This window comes from Parus major, chromosome 10 (genome assembly GCF_001522545.3).
Source record: "Parus major isolate Abel chromosome 10, Parus_major1.1, whole genome shotgun sequence".
Classification (NCBI taxonomy): Eukaryota; Metazoa; Chordata; class Aves; order Passeriformes; family Paridae; genus Parus; species Parus major.
In genome coordinates, this window is record NC_031779.1 from 10,905,718 (window position 1) to 10,925,855 (window position 20,138).

The following is a 20,138-nucleotide window of genomic DNA, read 5'->3' on the forward strand; positions in this document are numbered from 1 at the left end:
AAGCCTTACACTAATTACATTTAATAAAAATCAGTGTTTAGTAAGAAGGTTGCTTCAGCACTTCTTTAGTAGTGATGAGAAGAGTGATAATTGTCAGTTTTCTCCACCAGCTAATTAATTTATCTTTTTTTTTACTTCCATTTTTGAGCAGATACTGTAGGAAACTCATTCAGTATGAGCATAAAAATCTCTGAATGTTGCTATAACTGTAAATTACAGTGTTGTAGCAGTTAGAAGAAATGCCAATTAAGATCTTGTCTTAAGCTGCTATTTTCTACACAGAAAGATAATCTTGGCATCCTCTTAGAGTTTTTTAAATGTAAAGATAGATTGTGATGAAGACTGTAGGCATAAATTCAAGCTCTTCTTTATAGGTAGACAGTCAGGTAACACAGGAGAACAACATAGTTTGTCCCAAGAGTGTAGCTCTGGAGTTTAGAATTAAGTCATTTATACCTCTGGATACAAAGTTCCAGAGTAGATAAAGATACAGACTAAGGTGTGAATCCACAACAAAGATTTTTTTTTTTCTGAGCATCTTTACACAATTTTATGAAAACCCAAAACATAATTTTAAGATTCTAAAGCTATATGCAGCATGGGAGTGACATAGAGCCAGATTAAGATACTCTGGTTCTTGTCTGAGCAACACCACCAGGAAATTCTTTCCTGCAGAGCTGTTCCAGCATTTTATTTTGATATGAGTACTTGTTTGTCCTTCGTTGCCAATAGACAGCTCAATTCAAGAAAAATAAAAAGCACGGTTTAAATCTGAACATGTACCTCTAAGACCTGAAAGGTGTGTACATCTGAGGGTTTATTTCAGCTTTGAAACCTCGGTCATCTACAAAGAACACTGTGATTGTGTGTCATTGCCATGCTTGATCATTGCATGTTACTGGCCAGCTGTTCAAATACATTGTATGGTTTTGGAACAGATGCAGGACAAAGCAAGAAAGCTGCTATTCTAAGAATACTTTTTCTTGTCTGCCAAGGCTTTGTAATAGTGCAAACAAAAACAGCTGAAAGAAATAGTTCAAAAATAGTCCAAGCTAGTTTTATCTTTTGTATTCTTTACCTACACTCCCTGTGTGAGAACAGAAGGAGGCAACTTAAGAAAAGCATAATGGAAGTATGTTGCTGATTCTTCTCTTTGTGACATTTATCTTCTTTGATAGTCTGTATTGCTTAGACCACAAATATAGCTGAGGAATTCCTGCAGAGATAAGTCTGTGCCATCCTTTCCTACTGTTTCATGTATAAAGATATAAGGAATGTTCCAGGATTAAGAGATGGGGGGGGGGAAGGAATGTGGGAAAAGGTACATATCCCAGAATAAATCACATTAAAAATTATTCTACAAGTAGTACTTTTACAGTAAAATGTAGATATGGGAGATTTAAATGGTATTAGCAGATGCCACAAAGTTGGAATAAAAAACATTGTGGTTTTTTTTCAAGTATCTTAATAAGTCCTTGATCTTGAGTTGGTGAAATTAGGTGGAAAAAAAGAATACAGCAATGAAGTAGTCCAATAAAAAACAGAAAAAAAATCATGTAAACTTTTTGTTAGCTTTTTCCATAAGTATCTTCTAACTAACTCCAGCCAGGTGTAAGCAATGTGTCTGTATTGGTCCCAAAACTTAGTCAGGGCTCCCAGGGTGCTAACAGTCATCAGGACCTTGCCCAGCCTCAGCTGATGCTTCTGCCCATGCTGCTGCTCAGGGCTGCAGGAGCTCCATTTAAGCTCTGGCCTGGCCCTTTACCTCTCTTTTGAGCTCTTTGTTGCTCTGCTGAGCTGTGGGCAGTGGTGGCCCATGTACTGACTTTCTGGTTTGGTTTGTACCAGCCTGGTTACTGAACTTTGCCTGTGTTCTCTGCACCCTGACTGTCCCCTCTAGCCTCCTGTGTGTCTCACCTAGGAGCAATGGGACAGTGGCTCCTGCCCTGCAGCCTGCCCACCCACTGGGCTCTCTGTCCCTTGGGAAGCAGCTGGACTTTGCCACTCCTTGGATGACAGTTTGTTAGAGCCATGACTGCTACATACTTCGGTAAGGTGAAGTTTATTGATAGTAGTATCTCTTTTTAAAATTCCATTTTTGTGACCCAATACAAAATGCTTGAATTCATATCTACTTTTCAAGGCTTAAATGCAATTGGGGCGGTACATAGCAAGCAGTCAGGCTTGACTATTGTGACAATATTGTGCTGAAAAATATAGGCACAGATGCAGAATCAGCATAAACAATGGAAAATTGTGTAGCATTCTGGTGTTTTTCTCTGGATATTATTCTGCTCTGAAAGTCATGAGGGTCTTTTCCTAAACACCCACCGGAAGCATATCAAGATATCACTGGGCAGTATAATAATACTTTAAGTACCTACTACATATAGCAGTAATACTGTTTCAAATGCTATTACCCTGAGGTATTGGAATGTATTGATAAATACCTTCCTAAGCAGTCTGTTTACACAGACCTGTTAGTGACTCATACATGACCAGAGCTAATGAGGACAAATTGAGTTCTGCTAATGGCTGCCACGGTGCCAGAGTAGGTAGTTTTCCATGATAAAATTAGAGATCACCCACCAGAAAGGTTAAAGGGCAGTTTCTGTGTCATTGGTGGTGGTACATGGAGATGGGAAAGGCCTTTGCAGGGCACATCACTGCACAAGTGCTCCCTCTCTGCACTACTCCAGCCTATGCCTCTATTTGCCTGGTTAAATTAAGCAGGACAAGTCAGTTGGCTTAGAGTGGCTTTTGTCTGCTTTGGAACAACAGCATTCTATAAGTTGGTAACGGGAAAAATTTATTTGTGGCCTTACCTGATGGAAAAGTAAACAATAGATTTTGTTTGGTAGAATATGAAATGGATAAAATACACTTGATAATAGCCTGTAGGTGACACTGGGCAAGATCCTTGCTTAGGCTGTCCTGGTTTCCCACTGCCAGTGCCCAATCTCAGCTCTTGGCTACAAACACAGAAGCAGTTGCTATTCCTGGCCTGGATTGGTGCTGCTGTGCCCAGCACCCAGCTCGCTGTGTGAAGGTGCACAATAAAGTGTGCATTCATCTTCTCTTTCCACAACCTCACTCTGTGTGCCACTAGTATTCATCACAATGATGTATCAGTGTTTCTTCCAACCTTTTATTTTTTCTATTCCTTCTCCCTGTTTGCTCTTTGCTTATGTTCTCTTCCATTTCCACATTGGTGTGCATCATGGTGGATGTTTTTGTAGTCACCTGCACAAGCCATCTTGTGGCCCACAGGCCAGCTGCTTTGCTCTTGCTCTTCCCCAGTGAGCCATTACAGTGAGGGCAGGTCCTGCTGACCTTTGTCTGTTGCTCATGACTTGCAATATAATTGATTTCCTCAGAGCCCTTGTTTATTCACCAAATATTGCCTCTTCTACATAGCACTCAATGACATTTTGTTTTCCACAATCACAGAGGTAAGGGCCATCACAGAAGGAAGAAAACAGGTCATTGTCACTGGTGCATGAGAAGAAAATGGCAGACAAGTTCAGGATTCAGTATGCCATATCCACAGTCTCACATGGTTATGTCATTTTGCAAGGTAGAAAGAATATCTTTTAACACATAGTTATTTGTAGATAAAATATTTTACCTCTGCAATAAGTTTTTAATTTTGCCTTATCTGCATTCAACCTTTATCTATACAAATTCATATTTTCTAATTATACCCAACATAATCACCTAAATCCTTTTGAAAATATATTTTGAAAACCCAAAAAATGCTTGTGTAAGTGTATTATAAGTTTATTTAAAAATGTTGATTCTAACATTTTAATTAAGGCTGTGAACTAGGACAAAAAGTAAGTTTGTGCCATTTGAAGAAGTGTTAGTTTGCTCCTACTGTATCAGATCATAAATATGCAAATGAGCCACAAGTTGTTTTGCTTAAGCACCAAAAGGAATTTGAAAGACAAGAAAGAGCAAGTATTTATTAAAATACTTGAACTAATGGCCATTTGAATATATTGTTTTGGTTACTTCTAGAGTCATTTGACCACAAACCAAGAGGGAGATGGTACTTCTATAATGTTTATATCTATGCATAAGTAGCTTTTCTTTCTGTTAGCCTCGAGGATTTTTTTCCACTTACTATATTGATGGAGCTGTTTCCAAAGCCCAGGGCAAGGATCTACATGGAATACAATGGGTTCCATAACACCAAGAAATAAAAGACAGGGTGCTGTGGCTGAACTTTGCACCTTTATACTCAGAGAGGCTTTACTCTTTATAGTGTATAACATACTTGTGAAGGGTGACAGTGTGTGATTGCTCTCTGCCCTGGAGGGCTTTTTATTTCAGGGTAAACAAGCACCCTGTGCACATACAATGCAGGGCCAAAGAACTGATTAGACTGTGTCAGGGTTCTCATTACTCTAGTTACAGAAAATGTAACATTTTGCTTTCATTAATCAATCAGGTGCAGCTCTATTACTGATAATGTTGAGACACTGAACCAAAACGCAGTTTCTGCATGGGGCCTCTGCAGGATACTTCCAATTTTGCTGTAAGTTATTCAGAATGCTGATTTATGAGCCAAATATTGTTCTGCACTGTTTCAATTGATTTTAAATTTGTTATTTTAAATTTAGCCAAACATATTTTCTCTTGAGCAGCAAAGACTTGTGATGAAAGAATGGCCTCCATGATCATCAGATTTTCTTACTGGAACTTGTTTTGGGGAAATGATTATATATGAGTGGAATCTGTTAAAGAGGTATGTGTACCTGCATTTCAGGACAAAGATAAAGAGAGAAGTGTTTGGTTTCTCTTTTCAGTAGGAAGGTTTTCTATTAATGTTCAAGGAGTGAAATTTTGTGGTTATCATGTGATTTAACATAGGCTTTTTGGTTGCCAGACCAGAGATGATTTTTTTTTTTTTCAGTTTGGCCCTTTGGCAGCTGTATCTTGCAGAATCTTTTTTCACTGCCACTTCTGCCTGTACTGTTGAGTACTGTACACTTGCCTGTACTGTGATAGTTGAAATTTTCTGTTACAATTGAATATAAATCAAGAAATTACAAAATACTTCATGGTTATGTTTGATAGTGAAGACACATGTCTTAAGTCTGTGTAAAACAAAAGATTATACCATCATATTTCCAACCCTCTTCCTCATGAGAGCCCATGCCAGCTGTACAGATGGATGACATTGCTGTTGTGTTCAATGAAATAATAATTGCAAATGCCCTTATTTAACAACTTTATGAAGAGTAAAGGCTTTAGAGTTGTCATTTTCCATGTAATTTAAATTATACATGTTTCAGAGACCAGCAAAAACAAAGCACATGTGGAATAAAAAAGCCTTGCTAAAAGCAAAAGACAAATACAGTTTATTATTCAAAAATCTTATACTGATACTGCTGGGCTAATGTGGCATGAATTGGAATTAAAGACTGTGGTAAAAACTGCTCCTAAGGTAATACCTAAAGCACTTGACACTGGACCAGGTGTGTACAAACATAATGTAATAGGCAAAGAACAGAAATTCTGCCTTGAGGAGTTTATAATCCATACAGACAAGACACAGTAAGCAAAAAGGAAGTCAAAGGTTTCCTTAAAAAAAAAAAAAAAGGTTTTATTTTAAATTCAAGTGGTTAATTAGTTTTTGCAGAGTTGCTGATGAACTTCTCCAGGTTTGAAAACCAGGCAACAAGAACCTTTAAATTTGTGGTCCTTTTGACTTTAGGGTGTGTGTTAAGGAGTCTGCTGTGGAGCTGCGGGTGCTGTGAATTTTGAAGTGCTTCTTTTCAATCACATCTTGCCTGGATACCTGAATTGCATTCGGTTTTTGCTTGGCTCAGCAGAAGAGGTTATGAAGACCTCCAACAGGAGTCAAAATTTCAAAGCTTCCAGATTCACTGGAAGTTTGGAGAGAAGAGTAAAGTTACAGGAGTGTGTAGTGAGGCTGAGGTGAAAATATTAAATTGGATAGAAAAGATTGAAGTCAGCATTCAATGAGAATGAGATTCACATAGGAAAATGCCCTGTTTTCACATAGAAAAGTGCTGTCCAAAACCCTGTACAGTTTCTAGTATTAGGCTAAGGCTACTTCTATGCTCCAAATACTGTTATTTTCTGGGTGCTCATCTTCCTTGCAAAAAGGATGATTTCAGTGTAACATAATGAGACACATGGATTATGGGGGAGAATAGAATTAGCAACACTTCAGTCATTTCAGCAGTTGGGGTAAGACCTTCCTGATCTGTTTTCCAAGGTAGGTACCACGAGTTAATTGTGTTGTTTACTGTAATGCTGCTTTCTGAAATCTCCCTGGGGGCTAATGCTTGTGGGTGCTTATCTCCAGTTTCTTATGTGCTGTAAAAATTCAGACATAGGATCTCTAACCTGGGACCAGGACTACATGAGGAATTACATATGTGTATGAACAGCAGCCTCGCTCGAGTTGATGGATCTGATGTGAGCTAATCTAGCTAATCTACTGTTTTCTAATACACAATTTTTCTACACTTAAATTTATTGCAGATGGACAAATGTTTATAACACTTGCATATATTAATTACAAAAGAAAAGATATTCTAAGTAAGGATGGTGCCAGCTGGGTACATTCCTAAGAAGATAGCAGGTTTTGAGAGTTTGCTTCATCTCCGTGGTTTTTGCAAAGGAAAATGCACTTTCTACGTTAGATGATCTAATGACTAAATTCTGGCTTTAAAATCACCTGTGATCAAGTCTGAAGTATATGCTGCCTGCATAATTTTGGAAGATAACAATTGCAGGGTTAGTAGTTAATATACTTGTAGGTAGTTAACAATAGCTGATATCATAGTTAAAGGACTGCTCAAGTAACTGTGGCAACTGAAATGGATGGAAAGCCAGGCTTTACAGGAAGCTGATACACTTTCAGCTGAGCCGTATTAGAAAAATAGAAGGTCGGGCCCTTAGCAGCACTCTTGCCTGTTACACAGCCTATTGCCGTAATGTACAGACTGGGAAGAACAGCTCGCCTCAGGGCACAGCTGGCACAGAGCAGGCTGTGAGCTGCAGCGGCACGGGCAGCGCTGATGTCTCTGTGAGGAACCAGCGGGGAGGCTCCGCTCCGCTCCCGGCCGGGCGTGCGGCTCCCCCGCCCTGTGTGCCGGGCTCTGCAGCCTGCGTTCAGCAGAGGGCACTCTGTTCCTAACCATCGAGGAGCCGCCTTCCCGTGCTGGTGAGAAACCTAAACAGATTGGAAAAGTTTCCAGTGCAACATATTTGAACAAACTCTTCATCGGTTATGTTTAGTTCACTGGAGCATATTTTTAACTTCAGTGGCAGGGATCAGAGCCCTTTCTCTACGTGCTGCTCTTAGCGGACTCGACGAAAGCTTGGAACATCAGTGGAAGCCGTAGTGCAAAGGTAGAGGATTTTGGCGTTCCTGCTTAGCAGCTCGAAGCTCAGAGGGAGAACGAGAGCAAAACTGTCGTACGAGACATATTCGCCAGATTTACAGTAGGAAACCTAAAAATATTGTAGAGGGCAACATGATTAAAGACCTACTCGGTGTGCGAGCAGATTTGCAGCTGTATAGTGAGAGTTGCTTGCAGATGAGACACAGGATGGTTGTGGTTTTGGAAGCTGCTTTGCATCAGATTCGGGGGCTGACTTCACGGTAGCTTTCGCCCCTCGGGGGAAGACGAACCGCTTAGTCCCGGGCTGCCGGGGTCTCGGCCCCCGGCATCGGAGCGTCGCCAGTGCCTCGGCAGCCGGGGGGGGAGGACGGGCCCGCTTGGCCGGCAGCCCGCTCTGGCTGGCCGGGGAGGCCGGGGCTGTGCTGGGGGTGCCGAGCCGGGCCGGGCCCCGCAGGTGGAGGCGGCTCCGGCCGGGGCCGGGCTGCGGCGGGCGGGGGCGGCCCGCTGCCAGCAGCCTGTAGGACCTTGGCTGAGGCGCGGCGGTGGGCTGGAGCCTGGCGTGAGGGAGGGGCCGCGGCTGGCGGGGCAGGATGCTGCATCCCCGGTGCCGTGACAGGCGAGGCTCTCCCCTGCGCCGGCGGTGCCCGGCCCGCTCCCCGCCGCCCTCCCGGCTCCCCGGCGAGCCGCACCAGGTGGGTCAGCTCCGGGGACGGGGCAGGGCAGCCCCCGAGCCTCTGCCCCGAGCGGGCTCCCTCGGCCGGGGCGGTGCTGGGCGAGGGTCGCTGTGCGGGAGCGTCCGTGAGGGCACGGAGTGAGGAGAGCCCGGACAGCGGCACCTGGGAAACACCGCAGCCCGATGGCTTCGGCCCTCGGGGCGCTCGGCACTGCCTGGACAGGCGAGGGGAAGTTAGAAATCTTCCTTCTTTTATTATCATAGTTATATTATATTGAATGACAAAAGTATCGGGAGTGCTAATGGTTTTGGGAGGGAGGGGAACTTGAGGATGTTTTTGGAGGGAGGGAATAAAACGCTTCTTTCTGTAAGGAATTTTAATTATGTTCAGTTGACAGGTGCAAGAGCTGTTTGGATAGATAGTTTTCCTTGGGATGCCTGCTTTTTTAGAAAGGAGCACTTTATTTGGAGGAGAAGTTTGCATTCGCTGTGGGACTTGGCAAACTTGTGGGGTGTTGGCTGAGGGGAGGGCTGTTTGTGTGTATCGGGGTGCATAAAATTTGCACTGTTTTGAGATCACTCTGGTAGTGTATAGTATAAGGTGATAAAGTGCATTGACACAAGGAATTAACAGAATTAGTAATATTATTACATGATAGGGTTTTTGGCAATTTTAATTTTTTAAGCCCATGCTGGCATTGTAATTTTGATGATCACCACGGATTTATTTATTTTTTTTCCTAAACTCTGACTAAGTCCTGATTGTTTAATCACTGAGCTTTCAAAGGCAGTGCAAATGACTGCTGAAATCCCAGGTCTGGGCTTTCATCTTTGAGTGGGTGAAAGTGCTGGAAAGTACATCAGAAATTTTATGCTCCTTGGATTTTACCTTCTAGAGATCAAGATATCAAAGATTCCCAATTTGATAAATTCTTTTACTTTCAGGAGATACTCAAACTTGTCCACTGTTGCCTGCTTCCCCAAACCTCTCATTTTGGTCCTATTTTGTGCCCTAATTGGAGCTGCCTCACCCTGCAGGCTGTGCTCATGGCATGCGCTGCGCTCCTGCTGCTCTGGCCAGCACAGCACTCCGGTGTTTGCATTGCACTGCTTCCAGCGGCCGGCCCAGTTTGCTTTAGTCATTGAAATTCTGGCGGAGCCTACTCGATTTTGTTTGTAACTTGAAACAATTTCTCTCAGCAGAGCCCCGAGGCATGAGGATGGCCAGCCCTAAAACCCCTGGGCTGTCCTGGGAGATCACTTGGCTTGCTTTTGCTCTCTATGCTCATCTACAGGTAGGTCATGAACTTGTTGCTGTTTTCATTCCTGGTCCTGCATCAGGTGATCTTCCTGCACATTTTACATTGCTGTTTTAAAACAGAAAACTGCTGAAGGAGCTGCTCTGTAATGAAAAGTCTCCCAAAGGGAGCATTTTCCTTTTACCAAACTTTCAAAGGCATCCATGTGGGAAATGAATATTCTCTCCCTTGCTCAATATACTGTACCTGACTTTACCAAAGGGTGACCAAAGGGAGATCTTGCCAGATGTGTAATGCTGTGGGTCTTTCTAGGCAGGACAATTGTTCTTTGCCCCCAGGAGTTTAAGCACCTGATAAATGTTAAGGTGGTGTAAGTGACAAGGATTGTAGAAATACCTGGGTAGAAATATCTAAAGCATTAGAAAGTGGGAAGGCAGGGGAGGTGGCCCAAAATGGTGTTTGCTCCGTGTTCAATGAGTGCAGGAATGATAGAGGAAAAACCATAGCTGCCATCTGATCTATTGCCTGACACATGAGCCTGATCAGTTCCAAGAGGTGAGTACTTCAAGAAATATGGTGTGCTGGTGTGCCATGAAGATGTTGTTGCAGTATGTCATGCTCTATACTGAGAGTTCCCACAGCACAAAATGTTTCAAGGATTCTTCAGTCTTAAATGCACACAAACCCATAAATCCTTAGGAAAAAAAAATGGCTAAATAAACTGAGATTTATTTTTTTTAAATGAATAGGAACCTTTTTTTGAAGCACTGTAGTAGTTTTCAACAAAAAAGTAAAATCTTTACATAAAATCAGTGTTGTGTACTGCTGGTAGTATTGCAATGCTGAAAAAATGGAGCCTGATGTTCTGGGCATTATATACACATACATCCTGAAGAATTTTGGATTGAAGAACAATAGAGAGGGCAAAAGTAAAACCAAAAGGAGTATGAAGAACTGAGATAAGTGTGATCAGTTTATGGTGGACTTTGAGGTTCAAGATAGTGGGAATGGGGCTCCAGTGCATCCTCAGAGCTGAGTGCTCTGTATGCTGTGGGTGATTTGGCAGCAGGTGAACTCCTCTGTGGATTATGCTTTCAGCTAACCAGTACACTGGTTACTTGAGTAAAGAACTTGCCATTAAAGTAGAAATTTACATCTGTATTAATTATGCAGTAAAACACAGTGCATTCAACACATGTCTGAGCAGATAAGACCACAGTGGGATCTGCTTTTTGCCTGCATGTTTCTTATGCAAGGACAAAAATGTTACAGATTTTCTATGCCTGTTCAGCTTGTATTTTTGTGTGCAAGCAATTGAGTGATGCTATAATAACCAGCCCTGTAAAACACTCAGAAAATAGTTCATGAAGTTCCGTTAATAGTTCTGTTCAAGATAAGAATAGAAGCTCAGAGAAGGGAAGTGTCATTTTTGGTCTTGGACCTCTTGGTTATGAAGGGACCATTTTTCTTGCTTTTGCAGAATTTTTTGTATATTTTTTCTTTCATATTTTTCTTATTGCAGAGCTGGAACCAGTAGTGGCATAGTTTCCTCTTCTCCACAAATGGTTTGGCATAGCTTCACTTGTCTCTTTATAATAAAAACAACCCAAACACATTGTAGTAATCAATTTGCTATTGTGAGTAGCTTTATGAACACTTCAATCCAGGTCAAATTTTATGGTCTTAATTGTCCTTTAAAATACTGTAATCTGTGAGGCGTATTTGAGTCATTAGCACTTAACCCCAATCTTGTAGGAGGCCTTTTTGCTCCTAAGTTTTAGATATTTTATCACAATTTCAGGCACATTAAAGATAGTTTATATTATTTAGCATAACATTTTTGGTATCCAATAACCATTAATTCTTTAATTGGTTGCTTGGGGCCATACTAAATGGACCACACACAGTCATTTTACTCTAATATTGTACCATAACTTCCACTTCTGTTGTTTTTGGCTATTAAAGTGCTTATGTCTGGAGCTAATCAATTAGAAACAATTGGATGCTGGGCAAGGTCACAAGTCTATGTCATATCACTTATGTGCAATTGATTAATTTCATCCTGCTTGAGGCAGGTACAGAATGAAAAAATGACCATTTAAAAAGAATGTGGTGGGAATGTGGTATGAATGTAATGCAAAGAAAACTTTACCACGAGAAGTTGTGAAAAAGAGGTTGCTGTTCCTGAGAACCAGTGGAACTTAGCTTTGGTTATAGGAGCCCTTTCTGATTCTTCTCAACGTGGTAACAAGCAGTGTGATGTTCAGCTGGGCTCCAAAATTATCTGCCCTTGCAGATGTGCTGTGTCTCAAATTTGACAGAATTATTTTGTCAATGGCAAATTAGTTTTTGTACCAGTAGGTAAATTAGGTTTTCTAGCATAACGCAGGGAATTGTTTACCCCTGAGCATTGTTGAGATGCCCAATTGTTAAATCTGGTCTGTGACCAAGAGCAGTGGCATAAATCACTTGGGAAGAGATCACTTTTGAGTAAGGCTTGGCCATGTTCTTTTGCAAGTACAGAGCTGACCTTTTATTGTATGTGCCAATATAAATGAAATTAATGGAACTACATTAGTCTAAAGCCAGTGGTAATACAAGCAGATTATGTATGTATCTTTTTCTTGAAAACAAACAAGCTATTTGTCTATCAAATGGCAGCAGCATCTTGGAGTAACTCATTGTTTATAAAGATTCAAATGATGACTCTATCCAAAGAAATTACTGTATTCTACAGATTGTGTATTTGGGAATGTTAACTACATCCCTAGCCTTGATTTTATTGCTAAATATTGTTTAAAAGGCTCCTCATTTTTCCTCACATTGTAGCAGGAGGGCTATTAATTCTGCAGATTTTTGGAGATGGTTAAGCTAACAAAGTAGAAGTGTCCAAACCCTGTTCTGCTGTTTTGAAGTGATCTCTTGAGTAAACATAGCTTCATATTGGTAATTGAAAAGGCAGTATGTTCAGCCTGGTAATCAACTCTTTCTTAACCTTGTGATGATATTTTATTACATCATTCAGCTAGATGCTGTTATATTTGTTATGAAATGTATGTAGGACTGTATATCTTTATAGTCTTACTAATGGATTACTGGCAGGAAGAAATGATGGCTAGCAGATTTGTATGGGCAAATATATATCAAGAATTTTACACATGGATTCATTTTAGATTTATTCTCTGGTATGTTGCTTTCAAATCAGGAATATGCTGATATTTTCTTAGGTTCCTATAGTCCAAATTAAACACTCTACAAGTCAGTACATTTTGCCCCCAAAGACCATGGGGTTGGTAATGTGTGCAGAGGGAGTAACAGCAAAGACACCATGTCTGGATATTTAAGAAGCATTAGGTCTTGGTTTCTGTGGGAGAGAAGGTTTCATAGGTCATATATTCATTCAATAAACTGTTGGTTGCTTCCATGATTTATGTTCCTGCAATTCCTGCCTGCATTATGGTCTTTTCTATCTGTGATATTTTGGAAATGAAGGATATACATACTGAAAACATTATTGTCTTCAAAATGATTCTGCCATAACCAATCTGCCAAAAACTACCAACATAGTAAATGTCTTTAAAAAACTAAGCTTTGCAAGGCCAAAAATCTGATGTCCATTATATGACATAGTGGACTTGGAGACCATCTTTGTGGAAAACCTTTGGATTATTGTTTTACAGTCTCTGAATGTATTGCACACTGATGTCCAGAAAACAGATTATGAACTACATGCCATACAACGTTTTTAAGTCTTCAGTAACCTTGATCAGAAGAATCAGGGTGAGATTGGCAAGTCCTGATTAAATCTGAAGCAGTTTTCTGTTTCTGTAGGCAGGTGGCAATTCTGCACCCATCTGGAGTTTTACCATCAGCCTCAAAAGGCCTGTGGTTTTATTCTTAGTGTGGAGATTGAGTTGCTGCTTCTAAAGACAAATAACACATCTGAGACTCTGTACAAGTATTCTGACTTAAAATATTCATTGCTATTGACAAGGTTGCAACTCAGTGACTGCATTACCAGAAAACTTGTTTAAGTTTCTGAATGTGTTTTAAATTTATGACAGATAATGATTGCTCAGCCAGTGCTCATAGAATCTGAACTGCTGTTACCCTCAGTTTACAATCCAATAGTGGAATTGCCTGAAAGGTTGATGCATGTGTCTTGTGACTTGAGACACAAACTATGTATCAATGCTTGCTTTTTAAAATGTGTCATAAAAAAAGTCAGCTATGGGAGAGGACCAAGAGTACAGATGTCATCAGTGAAGGTACCCCTTTACTATCGAAGTTATTTGTTACAATGATAATTTCTTGTGAAGTTACACTGAAAGTTGGACAGAAATTCTCAGATCAGTTATGTGTAGAGCTGCAAATTTTTTGTTTCCAAAACCAGATATCTGTGGGTCTGGTACGCTTAGAGAAGCTTCAAGAATAAGAATTATTTCTGACAACTGCCAGTGACTTCTAATTTCTCTTGAAAGAGTAGTCAAGAAACAAAAGAATGGCTCTTCGATGATCTTTGGTTTAGAAGACACTTGAACTCTTAGTCACTGATAATTACTCATTCAGGTCTGCTTGGTGTGGCTGTATCCTTCATATTCCTTACCAAACTGGGCCATAAATGGCATTGAGGTGGCAGTTTTGCACAGTGCACCAAATTCCATTCGTCCCTTTGTATCACAGAAAATACACGATTGATTGTACTGATGTTTAAGTTCTTACTCTTCATCCAGAATTCAAGACTTAGCCATTCAAAATAATGCATTTTGCTTCAAAAGAACATACATTTTAAAATCAGACTCCTTTTTATTGTGCAAATATTGTACTTTAGTCAAATCTGAGTGTTATTACAGTTCTGTACAGTTAATAATTCTGTGGCTGTGGGCAGTCCAACACAGTCACACTTGAACAATTCCAGTAGAATTCTTATTAGGCAAAATCTCCGCAGAACAGGGACAGTTTGTGCATGGTTAAAGAATGGGATTGTTTTTGAAGTACAGTTTGATAGTGAGCACAGCATTCCAGAAAGGACACTGGAGATAGCCATGGCAGCTGCAGAGAGACTACCAAGAGCCAGGTAGGAACCATACAGCACTGCACTTCTGGTATGCTCCATGCACTCACTTTACGGCAGGTGATAGAAAATAGCTGCTTTAGGTTTTGAAATCATTCACATAACTTTCTTTCCTGTAAGGGGAGGACTTCATGTTAGCTGAAGACTGTGGACTATCAAGTGGTCCTGCTTTTAAGAGTCAGATTTTCAAAATGCCCTCACTCCAACTTGGAGGAGGAAGGACAGTTTTATCACTCCATATTGGATGGTGACAGCCACACAAGGGTGCTAAATTAATGCAGATAGAGCAGCATTTCCAGAAGGGTTTGTGGAGTCTTTGTTTTGATGACTTTAAGTAAGACCTGAGTCATTAAACACAAACACTGTTAAGTACTCAAATGCATTTGTAAGTGCTGAGCTGGATTTTTCAAAGCAAGGTAAATTTCAATTAACCTAATGAGAGCCAGGCATTAGGTGCCTTAGGCACTTCTAAATAGTCTGGCTAAATATTTTTCATCATATTTAGCTGATTAAACCAAAACTTTCATCCTAAAATTCCTTTGAAATAATAGGTTTCTGGTGTGTAGGTTCTAGTACTCAAGTGCATATTTGATAATATTTGAGAAGTGCAAGTACAAGTGTCACGTGTTTACAAAAGGAGGGCAGTTTTTGAGAACTTGGCCTAATAAATCCCTTCCAGACAGCATATTACATAAAGTGTTTAGCAACAATGTTATTTCTGTTTCTAATTTTGTATTTATTAGATTTAACATCATTATGGAGGGAAAATGGGAACAATATTTTCAGTCTGTTTTGAGAAATGTGGTTTCCAAGAATTGTCAGTTTGTCATGCTTCTGGATGCACTGGAAACACAGTGAATTCAAGTAAGCTCAACAAAATTGTGAAACAATATTGAAACTGCATTTATGATTGCAGTTACTAGATTGTTGCTGTATGCTAATGGTTGTCATTGGTGTCCTGGTGGGAGGTCCCAACTGGTTAATAAAGCTGATTTGTAGCATTAAATAAGTGGGACGTTTTTCTGTATGTAGAATCATGTACTTCTGTGTAATGGTGTTTTTCTGTCATCAGATTCTTTGCCAAAAATTGAAGCTGCTTAAAATTTCTAGGACTCAGTCACCTGTTAGTGCATGCAAGCAAAACAGGGCAACATTTACAGTGTGTATATTGAAAGGACCTATAGAGACTCACTGCATGGTAAATTAAGGTGTGGAGGAGAATTTTGGTTGACTCATCTTCTGCCTTTTAGAACCAATGAAATAAAGTGACATGGACACACCTGTGCTGCTACAGAATGTGAAGAGTGAGGGATTGTGTTTTCTCAGGCTCTGGCAATAAGTGTTTCCTAGCCTGCACCTTGCTGAAGCTCTGAGAAGATTGCTGGCTTTAATCCCAGCTGGCTGATTCAGCAAGAAATTAACCAACTGCAACCCCCCTGTTTTTGTTGCATTTTCCCTGCTTATATACGTGGCTGTTCCAGGCTGTCTGCTGGGATGGAGAAATGTGAAGGGACAAGTTCTGGTTTTGATAAATTCAGATTTCCCTCTTCTGATGGATATTTTCTTTCTGACTACTGCAGCCTCTTGTGGTGTAGCAGTGGTGTGGAAGCAGAAGGCTGAACAAACTCAGGGCTCTCTGTGGATTTATAAAGAATGAAATATGCTAATATATGATTTGTCTTCCTCTCCTGAGAGTCCTCTCTTGTTAGATGCTTTCAAGGTCTCATTACTAATTTGGTGCTTTGTTTTCTCGAGTATTTAAATACATTTAAACAGTTCCCTGGCTGAGTAATAGGGATGTGGGCTGAAAAGCCCAATAGCACAGTAATGTCTTGAGTATTGTCTGCTTGCTAGGTAATATCCTAGTTGTAAACTGCCAGGTACATGTGGCATAATATGGCTTCTTCAGCTGGTCTCATCAACACTTGTGTTGAAAGCAGGACAGAGAATACATCTATCCATGGAGAGGTGGGCTGTGAGCTGGATGCTATGGAGGGGATTTTGCTAAAGCCACTAAGGGATGGGACTGCTTGAATGGGCTCTGGTTTTGTCCCCTGATTTTATAACTTTATTTATATGAATATTAGGTGCTTTATGTGACTAACAAATTGCATGTTTCTTCTAGACTGGTGATTCTCAGGTAAGTCTTTATACAGAACAATAGTTAACAGTGCTAATTGAACATTAGGAATTGATGTGTAAGGGAGGTGTAAGATAAAGCAAAGAGCATCATCCTTTCACTGTAGGAATTCCTGGTTTGCCTGTGCTGGTGCACTGTATACAGTTCAGATCCCTTTATGAATGGGGTGAAAAGGTTAGGCAGGAATCAGCTGATGACTTCTTTCTTTCAGTGTAAGATCTGAGTGCCTTTTAATAAAAGTACTAGGAGGGAGATGGAAAACAGTGAAATGTGGGTTTCTTCCATGTAAGGATAATGATAATTGGCACTCCTTCCCATACTTTTTGAATAGAAGGTTCCATGGATGTCAGGGGAGACAGGATGTATAGTGGGCAGGTCCCCTTCACAGTACTATACAGATGAACTCCAGCAGGCTGGGAAGGTGAGTCCAGGAAGGTGTTGCAGCATTCTTGCTCTGGAAATGCTTTTTTGGGTGTCCAGTTACTGGCTGCTGTTGGAAGCTGATAGACTGGATGGTTCCTTGGTCTGAATCAGTTCAGCTGTTCTTAGGTCATTTTGGTGTTCCTTGGGGCTACACTTGAGCATCGTTGAACTAGAACCAGTTCTGAATTTACTGGCACTTATGAATCGTCATTTAGAAATTAACAAAGAAATACATGCTCCAAACTCCAGGAGTATCTGGATGATTGTCCTGGATGTGAGAAATTGCTCTAAACTTAAATGGGTGTCTACATTCTGAGCTTCTTTGTGTCTGCTGGGAATATTTTTTTATTTTTATATTGTTATTAATTTTTTCATGTGAATATTTTTTTGATATTTCTGATATATTTTCAAATGTTAGAATTTTAGAATGATTTTTCAAGCATGGAAGGAAATTCAGGCTTAATTAGTGGAAAAAAAACTTTTTATTTTTAAACCAACACTAGTATTTTCTTGAGGAAGACAAATAGAGAAACAGCTTCTGATATTTTATTAAATATGGCTTGGCTTAAGTTCCACTTTCATTATGTGATCAGTTCTTCTGTAAAACACAAATACTCCAGATATTTTCTCTGCATGAGAGAGCACTTGCCTTCCCCTCAGTGTGAAACTGCACACCCAAATGCTTTTCCTGTTTCCTTTTCCTCCCTCTTTCAGTTAAATTTGGAACACAATAGGTTGGTTAAAACTATAAGGAAAAGCTCCAGAATGCTATCTTAACATATGGGGTTTTACCATGCAGCTGTTTATCTTCTGCTAGAAGGGAACTATAAATGTATTTTTAATGCCAGGAGCTGGGCTTAAAATGCCATTAGTTATCTGGTGGGAATAGATTTGAAAATTAGTAAGCAATTAGATCAGTGGGCAAATACATTTTACTTAATATTGTAAGTCTCATGGGCCTTTCCAATATCCTGTTAGCATCACCTGTTCTTAACACTCAACCTTTTAAAGCTTTTCCCTTATGCAGTGTGACAATAAAAGGGAAAACTTTGTTTAACTCCTAAGTAAAAATTAAGAATTTAATTTTAATTTTAAAACCCCCAACCTGCCTGGTTTCTCCAAGGGAAACAGAGAAGTTCTTGGAACACTAAGCTTTTCTTGGAGAAAATTTCTTCCTGTAGATAACCATCTTGAGAAGGGCCTTAGTTGGGATAACAAAACATGTGGGTTTTGTTCTGATCTTTTGAACTTGCTTGAATTATGTCCTTAGCAGACACTGGTGATGCATTTGTTTGTAATTGCATATTTTTCTTGCTGAATTTAGACCTGTGTGAGCCATCTGTAATGTGTCACATGGGTGCCACTATTTAGAAATGGGGGAAATGTAGGAATTAGAAACTTTTTTTTGCTATTTCAAATATAAAGGCCAGTCTTTGAGAACACTGAGGAAAAGACCTAGTTCTCTTCAGCTGTCCTGTTGAGTGTCTCATCATCCCTTCTCTGCCAAAAGCTCACTTTAAGTCAGTGATAGTATGAGGGCTCTTGTACTCTAGGCACTACAAGATCTCAGGTCTGAAAAAAAATCCTTCATGAGGTTGCTGTGCCACAAGTGAGACCTTATTTTGTAAAATTCTGGCTTTCTACTTCAACAGTACAGTATTCTGCACTTGAGTAACAAGTGAAGTCTGCAGACACTGCCTGAGACATCAGTGGGAGTTTTTCTGGAGTAAGACTTGCCCTTAGGAAACAAACAGAGGCTGACTTTTATTAGTGCTAACTAGCTGGCTATCATATTTCCTGTTGTGTGGTGTGAATCAGTCCATCTCTTCATCATAAAGACAGATGGCATTAAATGTTGCCTGCAGCTGCTTTCTTGAAAAATGACTCTATTTGTATCTCTGGAAAAAAAAAACAAAACCAAAAAACAGAGATAATAAAGATAATTTTCTTGTTGCTTATAAACCTTGCAGGACTTGAAGTGATTTCCACTTTTTTACATGTCACTTTTTTATTTTGTGTCACTGAAGACCATTTTATCAGGCATTACTCTCCATCCCTGTTGGCAGGGATTCCTCTCAACTGCTGTAGAGGGAAACATCAAAACTGGTCCTTAGAGCATGTGCATTGTTTTTCAGGAGAACTGAAGCAGAACGTGGAAACTCTTTTTAACAATCAATGCAGGTTTTTGTCAGAATTATTATCTTCAGAAGATGTCTCTGAATCTTTTAAGGGGTTGCCCTCTTCACTGCATGGTGCAGAGTGAAAATTGAGACACAAGTACACCACCAGTGAGGAAGACAGAGCTGATTTCTACATGTAGCAGCATTTTGTCTGTGCGTATGAAAATTGACATCATGGTGTAGGAATGTTGACCGTGTTTTGCATTTTGCTAGCTGCACTTACTGGAAAGCATGTGTTTCAAAGGGAGTTTTCAATTTTTATAAGTCTTTGCTTCCATAATAGCCCAGTCTTATTTTGAATGTAGACTTGAGCTATGAATAAAATTTAACTCATGGAGTAAGATTCCTCTGGCACAAAATGTGAATGAATTATGCAAACGTTAACTAGTAATGTACATGTCTGGGTCAGAGTAGTCACAGCCAGCCTTTAGGTTCTACTGTTGCCACTCAGCATTGTCTTACTCTGTTCAAGAATGCCTTATTCTCAGAGTAAGGATGCTGAGTTTGGATGATCTTCTCCCAAGGAAAGTGTGTGTTCCCAAGAAAAGTCTGCACTAAGTGTGGAGAAAGCTTAGCTGGCTGCACAAAACCAACCCTTTGGTTGTGGGAAACTTCCACTAATGTGATTTCTTAGTTCCAGATGAGTCTGTGAAATAAATGAGCTGAGAAGTGAAGAAAAAAAAAGACTAGCAGCAATAAAAAAGTGGCACTAGCTCTTCATCTGGAGACTAATCATTCAGACAAAATTAGCAAAAACCAATTTGATTATCTTTCAATAATAGGCTGGCCTCTCTCTTTGACCTTCATAATCCAATTAATCTTCCCAGAGTTATATACTATGTAGAAAGTTGGCAACCCAAATTTCCCATGTCATCGACTCTGTCCAGTCTCCTGAGAAAGTTTCCTAAGTGCAACATCCTTGCACCTGCTAGTTCTTCCCCAGCTCTTCCCAAAATCAGACTGCTCTGAACACCTTCATGAATTTATTCCATGTTATTGAAGCA

General features: G+C 40.1%; 1 protein-coding gene across 3 annotated transcripts in view; it reads left to right on the forward strand.

Moving 5' to 3' along the window:
- The first annotated feature begins 3,459 nt into the window (after positions 1-3,459).
- ADAMTSL3 (ADAMTS like 3) overlaps positions 3,460-20,138 on the forward strand; it is a 177,077-nt gene continuing 160,398 nt past the window's right edge. The window contains exons 1-3 of one of the 3 annotated variants that reach the window (XM_015639396.3): positions 3,460-3,577; positions 4,454-4,540; positions 9,262-9,353. In XM_015639396.3, the coding sequence (XP_015494882.1) occupies positions 9,273-9,353 (81 nt within the window). In that variant the 5' untranslated portion in view covers positions 3,460-3,577; positions 4,454-4,540; positions 9,262-9,272. Of the gene's footprint in view, positions 3,578-4,453; positions 4,541-7,175; positions 7,393-7,949; positions 8,078-9,258; positions 9,354-20,138 lie in introns of those variants that run through there. The other 2 variants (XM_015639392.3, XM_015639391.3) reach the window with 2 other exon arrangements.